This window comes from Fusarium venenatum (genome assembly GCF_020744135.1).
Source record: "Fusarium venenatum strain MPI-CAGE-CH-0201 chromosome Unknown EDB82scaffold_1, whole genome shotgun sequence".
Classification (NCBI taxonomy): domain Eukaryota; kingdom Fungi; phylum Ascomycota; class Sordariomycetes; order Hypocreales; family Nectriaceae; genus Fusarium; species Fusarium venenatum.
The window spans coordinates 11,239,206-11,253,563 of NW_027072129.1; the positions used below are offsets into that span (position 1 = coordinate 11,239,206).

At 46.6% G+C, this 14,358-nt stretch overlaps 3 protein-coding genes across 3 annotated transcripts; 2 read left to right on the forward strand and 1 right to left on the reverse strand.

The window, feature by feature from the left end:
- The first annotated feature begins 136 nt into the window (after positions 1-136).
- Positions 137-6,805, forward strand: EDB82DRAFT_573224 (uncharacterized protein). The gene is made up of 2 exons (XM_065609934.1): positions 137-250; positions 300-6,805. The coding sequence occupies exon 2, from the start codon at positions 409-411 to the stop codon at positions 6,730-6,732; it is 6,324 nt and encodes a 2,107-aa protein (XP_065466040.1). The 5' UTR covers positions 137-250; positions 300-408; the 3' UTR covers positions 6,733-6,805.
- A 68-nt stretch (positions 6,806-6,873) lies between these two features.
- Positions 6,874-7,964, forward strand: EDB82DRAFT_573225 (uncharacterized protein; the record flags this gene model as incomplete). Its single annotated transcript, XM_065609935.1, has 3 exons — positions 6,874-6,955; positions 7,094-7,587; positions 7,704-7,964. 3 exons carry the CDS (start codon positions 6,874-6,876, stop codon positions 7,962-7,964), a joined length of 837 nt encoding a protein of 278 aa, XP_065466041.1.
- A 972-nt stretch (positions 7,965-8,936) lies between these two features.
- Positions 8,937-14,093, reverse strand: EDB82DRAFT_421100 (uncharacterized protein; the record flags this gene model as incomplete). The annotated part of the gene is made up of 10 exons (XM_065607592.1): positions 8,937-9,074; positions 9,113-9,250; positions 9,910-10,165; positions 10,449-11,048; positions 11,107-11,433; positions 11,483-11,929; positions 12,182-12,572; positions 12,789-13,182; positions 13,236-13,989; positions 14,038-14,093. 10 exons carry the CDS (start codon positions 14,091-14,093, stop codon positions 8,937-8,939), a joined length of 3,501 nt encoding a protein of 1,166 aa, XP_065466042.1.
- Positions 14,094-14,358: the final 265 nt, after the last annotated feature.

A 14,358-nucleotide genomic window follows, 5' to 3' on the forward strand; every position in this document is an offset into this window, starting at 1 on the left:
TTGTAACCTCAGCTCCCACCAATTCTCTGTCACAAGGCATGTATCTATACAAAGCATATAATCATTATTGGAGCAATGGACCCACAGATAACTGCAGTGAGCCCAACCACTTCCAACACGATGGCCTGGATATAGACTGACGACAGTCTAGGCCTGGACTGAGATCTCGGCCAGGTCTCACCTTCCCCAGCAGGCAGAGACTGCAGCTGAGCTCAGCTGGCTCCGAAGACGCCACCGAGTCGTCAGTTAGGTTTGTCCTTCCTCAGTTTTAGACTATCTAGCCACTGACTGTAATGTAGTGAGTGCTTATTTTAGGAGTTCAACTACCATTCCTGCAGATCTCATCGGTTCAACTTCACTTCCATCCAAGTTTCAAGTTCCATAATTTCATTTTTACCGGAACAAGTCATGTCCCCTTCAACTGTAGCGCTAGGTCGCCCGATTGGCAAGTTTGATACTGATGTCAACGGCCTTGCTCGATACAGTCTCCCAATCGACCTCCCTAAGGGCAGAGGACATGGAAACGAGCCAGTACTATCTTTCGAATACTCTCAAGGTGCTCCAAATGGAGTTCTTGGCGTTGGTTGGGCGATTAGCGGTACATCTTCAATTCGCCTTGGGCCAGCCGCCCTCGCCTTTGATGGGTTGAATGATGCCCCGGCAGGATTCGATCCGTTCGTGCCCAGATTGGCACTGGATGGAAACGTCCTACTCAATATCCAAGGAGATTATCTGTCATCAGAAGCTGTTTACAGAACTGAAATTGACAGTATGGAACAAACGGTCAAAGTACTTGGCGATGGATTCGTTCTCAAAGATTCCACTGGCCAAACAACTGAGTACGGGACTACATCAGACAGCCGAAGTTTGGACAGCCATGGCTCTCCAATCGAGTGGCGCGTCAAAAAACGGATCGATCCCTTCGGCAATTGTGTGACTTTCCACTATGAACAAGCACTGGAATCTTCTGCTTCTGAGCTCCAAACAAAAAGCGCATGGTATATCTCAGCCATTGCATACACTTCAAACATTAAGACGGGTCTTGAAGCGAGGCATCTTGTGACTTTCGAGTACATGGCGCGAGATGACCCAGTTGTTCAGAGTGTTTATGGTGATAGAATTGTTTGGTCAAGGATTCTCAAGGCAGTTCATATTGGACTTGCTCAAAATCCAACCAAGAATCGCATTCGTTCTTACCAAGTCGATTACGTCAAATCTCCAACTACGGCCTCTTATATCTCTACACTGATTGAAGTTGGGTACCAAGGTGGTCAAGAGTATCGACTAGACCCAACCACATTCGAGTACAAGAGCTTTCATGAGCCAGCTGATCAGTTTCATACTACTGATAGCCCTATTCTATCCTTGTTAGAATCGTCTAATACAGTCATGGCGATGAATCTAAACGTCAGTGGCCGTGGAATGGCGGACCTGGCCTGTTTCTCGTACAATACTGCGGCACGGCAGTTCTCCATCAAGACCTTTCTGGCAGAGAGGACTGGCGAAGTCATTGGTAATGGTCCTGCGATCACCTGGCAAGCCTCACAAGGCGAAGGTTCTGATGCACAGCTGCCCTTTATTGACCCCAACTGCATCGCCAAGGCCTTTGGTGCTGACCTCAATGGTGATGGGCGTGTCGACCTGATCCTACCCTTCGAAGGCGCAAACGGTACAGTTCATCTGTCACTGTCCGAATCGATCGGCACTGGCTTTAAACACTATCAGGTTCTAGAGACCAACTTGCCTTGGAATGACAACAACAGTTTCAAGGCTGTAGACCTGACTGGCCGAGGGACGAGTGAGATCGTTCAGATTTTTTCCGATGGAGAAAAGTTGGCTCTTCGTACATACCCATCCTTTCAGAATAACGGCGAAAGTTTCCTTCTGGCGGGACAGATCCTGCATACGGACGATAATTTCGCTGGTACTATTGACTGGCTCGACATGGTGACACAAGAGAACGGAGCGAGGAGTCTGCTCCGTATCTGGCGAGAAACCGTTCGTGGTGGACTCAACCAACTAAAAGCAACGAGATACATCCTGAAGGATGCCAATGACCCGGCCAGTGGATTCGTTGAAGCTTCGACGTCCATGCTTGGACTGCCTGTGCCAGAAGACAACGCAGAGATCTCAGTTATCGCATGTGACATCAACTCTGATGGTGTAGAAGACATTATCACTTGCGTTGTTGAAAAGCCTGGAAACGAGATCTTGTTCAAATTCAATACTTTCCTTGGTGATGGACTTGGCTCCTTTTCGTCCCTTGGACACACTTTTGAGAAAGAGTTTAAGCTCAAAGAGCCCCTTAAGGATGGCTCATTTCATTTGGCAAATTTTCTTGGCTCGCAGACACCAGATCTTGCCTATGTTGGTTGTGAAACATCTTCTGGGGACGTAGTAGCATTTATCGCTGAAGGCTCACATAGTGGCCTTGTACGAGACATGCTGTTCGTTCGCATTGCCTCCAATGTTCCCTTCTCTAATGTTCGAGTGTCGGCATCGGACCTCAATGGGTCTGGGGTGAGCGATTTCCTCATACAGGCGGTTGAGGGTGGAACTCTCAAGGTTATAAACGCCTACAACGTAAATGACCCTTCAGACTTTATGGCCTCTACCACTTCACCTCTTGGAATGAAGACGGATATAACTTATGCATCGTTATCGGACCCAGCAGTATACGAACCAGACACGAAATGGGATGAATTTAGGTACTCTGAACAAGCTTCACAGCCCGTCCTCGGAGCATCAAACTTGGTCGTCTCGAAAATCACGCACATCAATGACGCCAAGATAAATGCGATTCCTTTCGGTGCATCACTGACGAAAATGTACAAGGGTGCGAGGATCAACCGCCTAGGACGTGGATGGCAGGGCTTTTCCAACATTGTCACGACAAACTTTTTTGAGAAGGCGGAACCGGTGATTGTCGATGAAGAGTTCCAACAAACCTTCCCTTTAACAGGTTTAAAAACCAAAATCGACACAATGACCTCCTCAGGCCCCGTACTTAAATCTGAGAAGACTGACTATGGACAATCCCACGTCCAATTGGGTCAGTGGAAAATCTTCCGCGTGGATCGCCTCAAAGCGCAGTCAGATATGCTTGATCAAGGATCAGTCGTAAGAACGACTGGTAGAGAAATTATCCCTGATTCGCATGGCAATACTCTGCAAAAACGAGACTTTGAAGTCCAGAACGGAAGACTGGTACATGAGTCTTGGGAACGGTCTACGTATACGAAGATCAATGGTATGGCTGGTTTACAGACATCCAGAAAATGGACTTCGAAGAGAGGCAATGTTGATCAGTCAAAATTCGAGGACGGAGACTTTTCCTTTTCGCTTTTCGATTATGATTCCACAACAGGAAATCTCGTAACAACCCGGGAGTGGTCCTCTGACGTTAGCACATTCGCAACTATCAGTATCGAGTTTGATGGTTATGGCAACGAAATCTCGAAACTTGACGCATCTGGACTGAAAACAACCACTGTATATGACGCTAAGCATCAGACCTTCCCCATCCGCGTAGCATACGAAGGAACTGGCGTTTCTCATTCCATGCTTTCCGTTTACGACGAAATCTCGGGACTGCAGATTGCACAGCGTGCTACAAACGGCCTCTTGACGTGTCGAGCTTATGACGCTTTTGGCCGTTCCGTACAGTCAAAGGTGGGGAGTGTAGATTCAGCAGGAACCCAACAGTCGGCCTTGGAATTCCTTGGGTCGACTTCTTTCATCTGCCATGAAGACATTATAACACACTTGGAAAGAGTACATCTAGACCCCCACACAAGCCTCAGTTTTGACAGAGTTGTTGCCAAGTCGGGCTTGCCATACCTCTGCGCTGTCTCGCTCGTGGAAGCCAGTGATGGAACTTCGGGGCGTACAGAGATTTTAGAGGCCACCAACTGCACCAATACCGTGTGCCGGAGGAGCAGCAAACATGGTGAGATGCAAAAATCATGGAAGTATTGGAACTATAACTTCCAAGGACTTTTGACACTTGAGAGCTTTCCCATGTATCTACCTCCTACGGTAGGTACGGACGAGGAGCTGGATTTCGTTCCCAACGCGTCGTTGTGTACCAGAATTACTTACAACGGTATCAATATGCCGATCGAGATGGTTCGACCTAGTCATACTGGGACAGATCATTTCGTTGTCACCAAGCTTGAATACTTCATCGGTGGAGCAGTCATATGCGAGAAGAACTTTCGTCGTGAAGGGATAGAAGACAAGCTTTTGTCAACTACATCCAAAAGCATGTCTCTGATCGCTGGTGAAGAACGTGTCACCAACATGGTAGATGAGAATGGCCTCAAGTCAACTTTTGTCTTCGACGCCGCTGCTCAGCTCATTACATGTCGCAATGCGGGGAACAAGACAGAAACGAGGAGCTACAACTCACGTGGTCAGATCGTGAGCCTCAACAACGTCCACCAGAACATGCATGCAGATTCCAGCTCTGTTGCAATCCGCCGTTTTTACAACGTTAGTGGATGTCTCCTGGCAGAGACGAACGCACTTGGAGAGACTATCGAATATGAGTATGATTGCATGCAGAGACCGCTTCGAAAAGTCGGAAAAGATGGACGGGCTATCAAGTACGAATATGATGCGAATGGCCTCGAGTCTTTGTCATCTGTCACCATGTATGCATCTCCTTCTGATCCCACGTTTGAGACCAAGACCACGTACGAGTATGATATTAGAGGTCGAGGTTGTACGAAGGTGATATCATTTGCGGATGGAAGTTCCTATGCCACCTCAGTTGAGCTTGACTGGCAGGATAAGGTTATCAAGTCTACCTTACCCGACGGAGCCACAGTGAACAAACGATGGCAGGGCGGACTCCTCTGTACGAACCATCTCGTCAGCCCATCCTCGCAGAAGTGGGATCTAAAGGCCGACGTCACCAGCTACAGCGCGTTCGACAAACCTCAAGGCTACCATATCACGGGAACTAGCTTCACCCGAGACTTTATCCATGAGCACAAGTTTGATGAACTAGGTTTCCCAATGAGTCATAGTTTGACAGCTGGTGTCCCATTGGTACAGAACCATTATCTGTATGGCGACCTCAACCAACTACAACGTGTTCATGAATTCGGCTCTGGGCAAACTACTGATTACTTGTATGCTGGCAAGCGCCTGATGTCATCAGAGGCTAGCAATAACGGCCGCATGACATCATACACCTACGATGACTCCGGAAACATGATTTCTAGAGGTGCGACCAAGATAGAACATGGTCTTGCCAGTACCAGTGGGATTACTGACCAAAAGCTTACTTTTGAGGTTGGATATGATGGGGCTGGCCGAATGGTTAGCCGTCAGACGCCGGGGTCGAACTTGTCCGTTGCTTACGACAGCTTTGGAAATATGTCGATGGTGACTGACGTTGCAATTGAGCAAACAACCAAGTTCTTGTGTGATGACCAAGGCCATACTCTTCAACGCACGCGGTCTGATGGTAGCCACGAGATATTCATCTCCAGAGGATACACTATCATCGTCAAAGCCAATGGACAGCGATCCATCCGCTATTCTCTCTCTGACAAGGACGATCTTCTTGCTACTATAACGAAGGATCAGAAGTCAGAATCAGTTCCTGTACCAGGGTCTCCGAGTGTCTCAGTGTATTATACCGACACAAAGAAGAACGTGACACACGTGTTCAATGCCGACGACCGAAACTTGGGCACCACTGCCACTGCCAAGCTTCGTTATGATGACTATGGCCTCTTCTTACCAGATCAAGAGAAGCCTGAACAAGAGACTCACTTGAACACGTACGAAGGAAGGCCTATGGAAGGCATTTCGGGTCTTCTTGACTTTGGCTCTCGGTGGTACGACCCCCTTGTTGGACGCTTCACTACGCCAGATGATATCACCGACCCGTCGTTGCTTGTTGCACAAGATGGCCTCAATAGACACGCGTTTGAGAACAACGACCCAGTCAACCATGTCGATCCCTCGGGGCACTGGAGCCTCAATGCCACCTTGGGCGTCCTAGCGGGCGTTGCTCTTATTGGTCTCGGGTTTGCCGTTGTTGCTTTCACAGGCGGAGCGGCAGCACCTCTAGTAGCCGTAATTGCCAAAGCAGCACTGGTGGCTGGGGGCATCGCGGGAATCTCGTACTCGTTTGAAAACAGTAACGAGATGGATAAGGGTAAATTTTGGAAGGGCTGGGGAATGACCGTGGCTGTCAACGCGGCGGTTGGTGCCGTAACATGTGGCATTGGTGAGTTCGTTGGTGCTGTTTCCGGATACTCGGCCTCAATGCAGCGTCTAGCCACGTCGACGAGATGGGCCATCGACAGCTACAAATACAAGTGGTCTCTAGTCGCCGTCAGGGTACTCGGTAACGCCTTGATGAGCGGTGTTAGCTCCGTGTTGACGAAAGCGGCGGGGCGGGCAATTGGTAATGAGTTTCTGGGTCAGAAGAACGATGTCTGGGGTCATGTGAAAAGTGATTTTTGGAAGGGATTCGCCACTGGCTTTATACTCGGTGCGGGAAATGAGGTAATGGGTAAATACGGCGACCGTGTGAGTGAAGTAGCAAAGGCCGATTGGCAGAGGTTTAAGGACCCTAGCTTCTCCAATGTTTACAGCAAGCCGGGAGTTTGGGACGATATATTCGCAAACTCAACTAAGACCTTTAGCAGTGGCGGTGGTGGGGGAGTCCCATGGACACAAATTACTTACAAGAACCCCTTTACTCAATAAGGGTAGGCGTTAACAAGAATTTACAACAGTTGAATTAATCTTTAAAATCAGCAATAGCACCTCGGTAGATAACAACTTCAGTAACGTGACTCTATTCAATTGTACGTAAATGTGCCGATCGACTGGCTTCTGGAATGAACCATGAAGGCTCTGAAACTAACTTCGCGCCCAGCATTACTTAGTCAAGGCGGCAGTAGTGGTAATAAAACTACAATCTCCACTGGTATCGAAACCACGTGTGCTACATGCTACAGAAAAGGCAAGGCGTCTGCTTTACTCATCGTGGATGGCAGCTTTAATACTAGCACCATCTTGGATCCAGTCGAAGATGCTGTGACAGACACATTTGACTAACTTAAAGAATGGACTGAAGGATTCCGCTTTGATGTCGATACATTTCAATTGGACGTCCCGCCCTTTGATATCGATGTAGACATCGAATTGCCCGACTTCTTCGAAGCCATACTTAAGTTCCAGTTTGACCGTGTCGAACTTGACGTGGAACTCGAAGCAACTTTTACAGGAGGAATGACATACCGAATAAATCTCCTCAAGACAAGAGGCATGCATATCAAAATCGTTGGATATATCTTCATGGGTCTAATCTTTCCCTCAACCTCGTACTTAGTAGAGGCTGAGCTGACCATCAAGAGCGGCTTCCACGTCAAGTTGGATGATGGTATCCTTCTCAAGATGGTGCCCTTTGCTGAAGATGTATCCGACATGGTCTTCAACGTTGGCGGGTCTTCATGGGGCCCAACAGCATCGACGGAGATCCCTATCTTTACTGCCAGCGTCACTGCAGTCTGCGCATTTAGCCCTACTCCGGCGGCAACACTATGGCTATTGACGGTCGTGCGCTCCAGAACGATGATGATGATCTTGAGACTACAACTCTTACCAGGCAGAAAATTTTACGCAATATAGCATGTTTGACTGCAGGACTGCTCGACTGCCCTGCGTCACTGCAGACTGCATTGAAAACATTTATCACAGAATCTCTGGTCACAGTCTTATCTTCAGGCGAGGACGCAATTTGGCCGATGATGACTGGCTCTGTCACCTGTAGTCCTATCGAATTCGGGGATAATGTTAAGGAGATGGTGACAGCCAATGGTAAACCAATAACCTATACTGGAGGCGGCGACAACGACAATGATGACGATTCAGTCTTTCATCAAAAGTCTGGGGGCGTATCAAACGCCATTATCGTTGGCGTTAGCTCCGATTGAGTATTACTATCCTTGTTGCCTTGATCTCGGGCATCTTGTAAGTGCCCTTATGACCCTGCCCTTATCTTGGTCCATATATACTGACTTTTAATGAAGCTTTTTACGCCGGCGTCGCGGCAAGGTTGCCACACCAATCCCTGTCTTCAAGACTCCTATAACTCGTATAACTATTGTACCCGATGTCAACCAATTGCCTCTAGTGAACCACTAGCAATAGGTGTCATGTATTGAAGACACACGTCATGAGAACTAGTTGTCTCTTGTCGAAGGAAAGTGCACAGTTGTTTTATAGCTACCTAGCAAGGATAGATTTCCATTCATGAACTACAATCGGACAAGTTCTGTTCAATAAGCTCTTGACCCAGGGTGCCATATCCTCAAGGTCTTTCAATAGAATAGTACCAGTGTTCACTACCATCTGAAGAGATATTGTAAAGATACCCAATATCCACACCATCTTTGTTTAAATTACGCGAATCAACTATGCGATCCTTTGAACACAATTTGCATTGCTTGAAAGTAACGCCAGATTTCCCTTCACAATTTACCCCCGAATCCCAGAATTGCGCGCACTTCTAGTAGACGTGGTCAGGATGTACTATTTTGATAGGTGCCATGATGTGAATACAGGCAAATACAAGATCGCTCGAGTTTAATATAAAGATAGATGTGCCGGTTAATGTTGGTGAGAAGTTTGTATGAGGATTTCAGTCTTTGGAAGAATTTATACTCGCATAATTTCACATGACCAGATTAAAAGAGTTATGTCAATCACAAAGGAAGATTATATAGTTGAGATATCATCATGCCTACATTCAGTAAATCTGCTTTATACTTCTGCGGTCACTCAAACTCACCTCTTTTGATAGATCGTCAGTGAGTCACCACAGATACTTACCAAGGCAAGTGATTCAGATTTCGCTCATCAGACCTCCCCCACCCGATACTCCCACTTCAGTTCCCTCAATGTACTTACTCCTCCACCTTATACCGCCAAATCTCATTGCCGTACACATCATGAGAGATGAGCTCACCAATGACTCTAGCTTCACGAGCCATCGCAAGGGCCCCGACCGTACGCTTTGCAGAACACCCAGCGCAGATATCGTTCTCCATGTAGTTGATACGCCGACAGGGCTCCTTGCCACGAACCTTGTCCTTGAAGGTAAGCTTGGTTGTCGGTCTGCATTGCCACAAGATGTGGTCTGGGTGGTCGATTTCGTCCGGCTTGTTTGATGCCACGAAGTCGATCGTGGTGAGATGCTTTTCAGTGTTGTCCATCTTGACTGATTGCTGTGAATAGATGTGAAAATTTGTTTGTAGTTTGTGCTGCTGTGTTGTAGGTGTATGTTACAAATAGCAAAGCTTGTGGTTGATACAATTTCTTCATGACTAGAAAGTAGGGTATATGTACGCTGTAGCAAGAACAAGCTGAGCGGAACACTGTGTATGTTATTGTACACAAAGACGTTGTTTGCTGTATTTATCATTTAGATCGCCTTTCGTCATCTTTGTTTTTAGAGACTTGTTCAGTCTTCCAGTGATGAATTCAATAAAGACAACTCAATGTCTTTGTTCAGGCCTCACGGTCACGATCACGACCAAAACTCAAGCAATGAAAGTACGTAGAAGGGGTTCTAAAAACTGTAACATTGTTCTACGAGAATAACCTTAATTTGTGAAATAAATATCAACTAAAGGGTTATCAGTGCCCCAAGCGACAAAACCTATCGATAATACCCCTTCTAGTGGGTAGCAGAAAAAATGGCCTCCTAAGTCTTAGGGCATAAAGATAAGTAGTCTAAGAACCATAGTCTAAGGAAAATAAAGTGACACACTAATTTCGTCTCTTATGCTTCCAGCGGCTAATATTTCTGATACCCTGAGGCCCTTCCAATCCGCCGATGGATGTCTAGCATTGTCGTTCCCGTATGGCCAAAACAACAGGCTTGTCTTCCTTCGCCAGCGGTTGATGTGCCTCTCCATTGAGCTTTGACTCGATGATGTCTTGGTTCTCGAAAGAAACTTGGGATATACCTTGATCCTCAAGAATCTCATCCATGTTGGCAGCATCACTAGCAAAGATCAAAGTAAGTGCGTTGGTGATTTCGAAAGAGGCGTCCATGTAAACATGACTTTCATCTTGCGTGAGCCATTGCTGGAGCTTTCTAGGTAAGACCGAGAAAAAACACAGTTGCTTGCTGTTGTTGTCGTTGTAATCCACATAAATAGTGAGATTGTCGTCGCAATCGGGGGAGATAGACACAAGTGCCTTTTGTGAAGCCCTTGCCTGGAATGTTTCATCATCCTGAACAATTATCAGATCCGTCGAGATGCAATCCACTTTGGCAATCTTTGTTGTTCGTAGTTGCTGATATAAAGAGAATGCATCTTCGCATGATCCGTAGCAGTTGAATGTTTCAGCAACACTAAAGAGATGATTGCGATTAGATTCAAGACCCAAGTTGAGATTGATGGACTTACCGAGCAATATGATACGCCTTGTCACTCAAATCCCATTCTTTTAAGATACATGACGGAACAACATTCATTGTCTCTACCACACGTATAGAGAGGCAACGATCTTCAATCGAGAGCCACCTAAAAAGTGGCTGTAGCCGTCTTACCTCCGTGACGTCGAAGCTCAACATCTTGATGCTAGACTGTAGTGACTTCCTGAGATAATCGCGGTCCCCAATGCAAAAATCTGTATCAAGAGAGCATAGTTCAACGGGGCTCGGCGGTTGACCTTTCGCAGTAGGGCGTCGCACGGGGAAAATCTTTGCTGTCCCCAGTGGTTCTTCTTCAAATTCGTGGAAGAATCCCGCCTCATCCATGAAGGATAACATGATTTTCTTGACTTGCTTTACATCCGTTGGAGTCGAGTACACGAGTTTGTCGTAAGCAGATATTTTGACACCCAGTTTGTTCACAAAGAATTGCTTCAGGCCCGGGTACCATGTCTTCAGGCTGCATTGCATCGGTGTGACTTCTGCCTCAGACCAGAAGCATTCCTTGACGGAAAGCCACATGGAACCGTCATCATCTTGGACCAATATGACTCTCTTATCACCAAAGGCAGTCCTGATACTTGATTGTTAGCTTCACTAGAAAAAGCGATTTCAAAGACCGGCATGCGTACCTTATTTCAGGTGATACTTTTATCTCCTTGTGCAAATAATTGTAAATATTTTCAACGCGAGCCACGTCGTTGCATCCGTTATCTCGCAAAAAGCATAGTTCCTCCACCAAGTTTTCCATAGAGGCATCTCGGATACGTAATATCACACAGAATAAATGTGACAAATCTTGCATCGTTTTCTTATCAAGAACCCTTTCTTCGTAAAACTTCTTGAGAGAGTATCGCGAAATCATGTCACTAGGCGCATTCCAGAGACAACGGGAGGTGTCCGTCCAGATTTCTCCTTTACTATCCACGTATAAAATACCGGAATCTTCAAAACCCTTCCTATGTTACTGTTAGTTACATCGTTGAAGCGGTAAAGATAGAAACCTACAGCGCTCTCTGCTTTTCGTCGGTAGGGCATATCTGAAACCTCGTTTTTATGGCAGAGTATAATTCGAAAACTTTCTTCATCTGCGGAGATGATAGCTTTTTGCACGAGTGCTTGATAGAGTCCAAAATCTGAAGTAGAAAGTCCAGATCGTTTTTCTGTCTGACGCCGAAGTGCTTTGTTAGAAACGACCACTTGGTGGTGATACACAGGCCCTCATATTTATCCCCTTGAAGTTTCAGGAACGGAAACTTATCGGGATACTCCATGTAGCGGGCCACAATATCTTTGAGTTCTTGGAGGGGTACACATGTGTTTCTAAGAGCCACAGAACGGTCCAAGCCGCAGAGGCCTTTGGCAGGTAGCCCTTGAATCTCAGATACCAGAGCTTTATTTTCCGCGATTTGAGGCTTTTCAAAATCCCAAAGATGTTGAATTAATCCCAGAAACCTGTCTGGGCGGTTCCTGAGCACATATGTACAGTGTTCAGAAAGAAGATTCGTATTACTCGTGGTTGACGAACCATAGTTGTCTGACTCTTGTTCAGGGAGGGCTTTCTGTCGAATCAGGCTCAGCCTTGGCCTTATTCCGAGGCAAGTACATAACCATGTCTTCCAAGACAAATGTAAGACCTGGTCATGCTTTGGTGTATATCGCAGTATGTCCGGATGTAGGAAGTCGACAGGATCGCTAAATCCAAACATACCCGCACCAAGGAGGCTCTGGGGAGTATATGGATGTTCCATCCCTGGTAAGTAGATGATACTTTCCCAAGGGTTCTTTGACTTCATATCCAGGGTCAAGACCCTCACAGCGCGGTACTGCTGTTCACTTTCAGAGCTGAAGGGTTGATGAGTGAGGTATAGATAGCCAAGATAGCTTTTGATATCATCAAGTGAAGGGGACTTTGAACTGGAAAGCTTAGCAAAGATTACTTCTCTCATCCGAGTCACAGGTACCTCCACCACTCCGAGTTGTTCATATAGCGCCTTCGAGTAGACGCCATGCTTTAAAGATTCATTCATAACTCTGCCAGGCAATCCCAAGGCAATGTCGATACCTTTTGTCGTAGGGAAGTAGACTGGCTTAGTCGCTGCTGATACCATGCTGCCATCCTTGATTTGTAAGAGAGGCAGCGATTTAATTCTGTCGGAATACTCATCGTTGGCGAGAAGCTTAGGAAGGAGCCGCGCTAAGGCACTATGCCAGCCCTTGGGCTGGCTCAAACCTGGAGTGATAAAATGCATTTCAAGCAGCTCGACACATTGAGCGTCAGTCAAAGCCGCAAGTCCATAGTTTTTGAGGATACCTGCCACTCCTGGGGGATAATTGCTCGAAAGAAATGGATCATTGATCTTGTCGTCCAACAATGGGTTTCCGCTATCGTCTTGAGCATCGGGACCTGGTGCAGCAAGGTGACTGATAAGACGCCAATGCTTCACGTGTCGTGATATGAAAACCGGGTTTCGCGAGATCCAATTTCGAATTTCGGTATCAAGGTCAGGCCAGAACGGAGCCTGTTCTGTTGCACCGGGTCTGAGAAACAACGGCCAGTGATATCGAAGAGTCGGGTGCTCGCAAAATTGCAAAATCGCTTCTAGGAACACGGAAGAGACGTCTTCCTGGAGACCTAAATTGTCGAATGGTTTGGTAGTTGTACTATATATGTCATCTTCGATGTCAACGTCTGCGTGAATGTGGAACTTGTATCGAAGAGTTAGCGCAGTTATGTCAAACTGGTCATGATATGACTTACTCCAAGTGGAGATGTTCCAAGTGGAATAAGGTTGAAAAGCTTCTTTGCCCTTTTATCGTCTGTTAAAGGGAAGGCAAGTATGAGCTTTGTTTCATCATTATAGTCTAGCTCCGCGACATGGTAAAGTTGAGCATCCATGTGCTTCTCATTGCTGTCAACAGTCGTAACTTTCACAGAAACTCGATGTTCGTCCATGATTTCCTTTTGAAAATGCCTGGATTGACGTATCTTGCCATCGTTATCGAAGTACTCGATCTTCATAAACTCCATATCGTCAAGGAAGAGAATACTTTCCTTCTGGAGACTCTCGAACTGAGAGGCAATGACTTCTCTTAGTTTCTGGATCTCTTTCTTATTGCCTTGATCGTGAAGATTGAGCGTAATGCGGGTAACGTTCTCGGGGACAGTGTCGACGGAGGTCACCCAAACAGGTCTCATGTCGCCATTGTCATGATCGGCGGGATTGTGCTGGAATTCGAACGAGAAGTTCCCCGACTGGATGCAAGTCCTCTTGGTCGCGGCGACAATTGTTTTGAAGTTGGCTTTGTTTGTTGCCCGGCAGATAGCTTGGAGGTCCTCTTTGGTCAGGTTGTCACTATTGCAGTCGGAAACAATCCTGTCGGGATAGACCTTAAAGGTAACAAAGGGAGAGTCCTCTTCTGCCTTGGCCGTGGTGAAGGTTTTGCCGTTGGTGTACCGGAGAAGTTCAAACAGTAGTCTCTTCGCGCATTTTTCAACGTGCTTCCCCAGAAGTCTTTCAAGTCAGCGATCATGCATACCAACATATTTTCAGGACACTTACGTGCTGTGGCCGCTCAGGCTTTGGATGATCTCTTCTGCTTCCTGTGCGCTCGCCATGGTGAGAAATTAAAATGAAAGGAAATAAACACTGATTCGGTAGTAAGTGATGAATACGTAGGAGAAAGGACTTTGAGGGAACATGCCGAGAAGGCCGAGAAGAAGAAGATAAAGAGGTATGAACTCCCTCGGTGTTGGCAAGGATTGGACGGATGGTGTAGGAAACATCAACCAACATGCATATTCCGAGACACCAAATTAGTGGGGGCTCTGGAAGAATGACCAAATACCCCTGTTATTCACCTGGAGCTGAACATGATCCCTG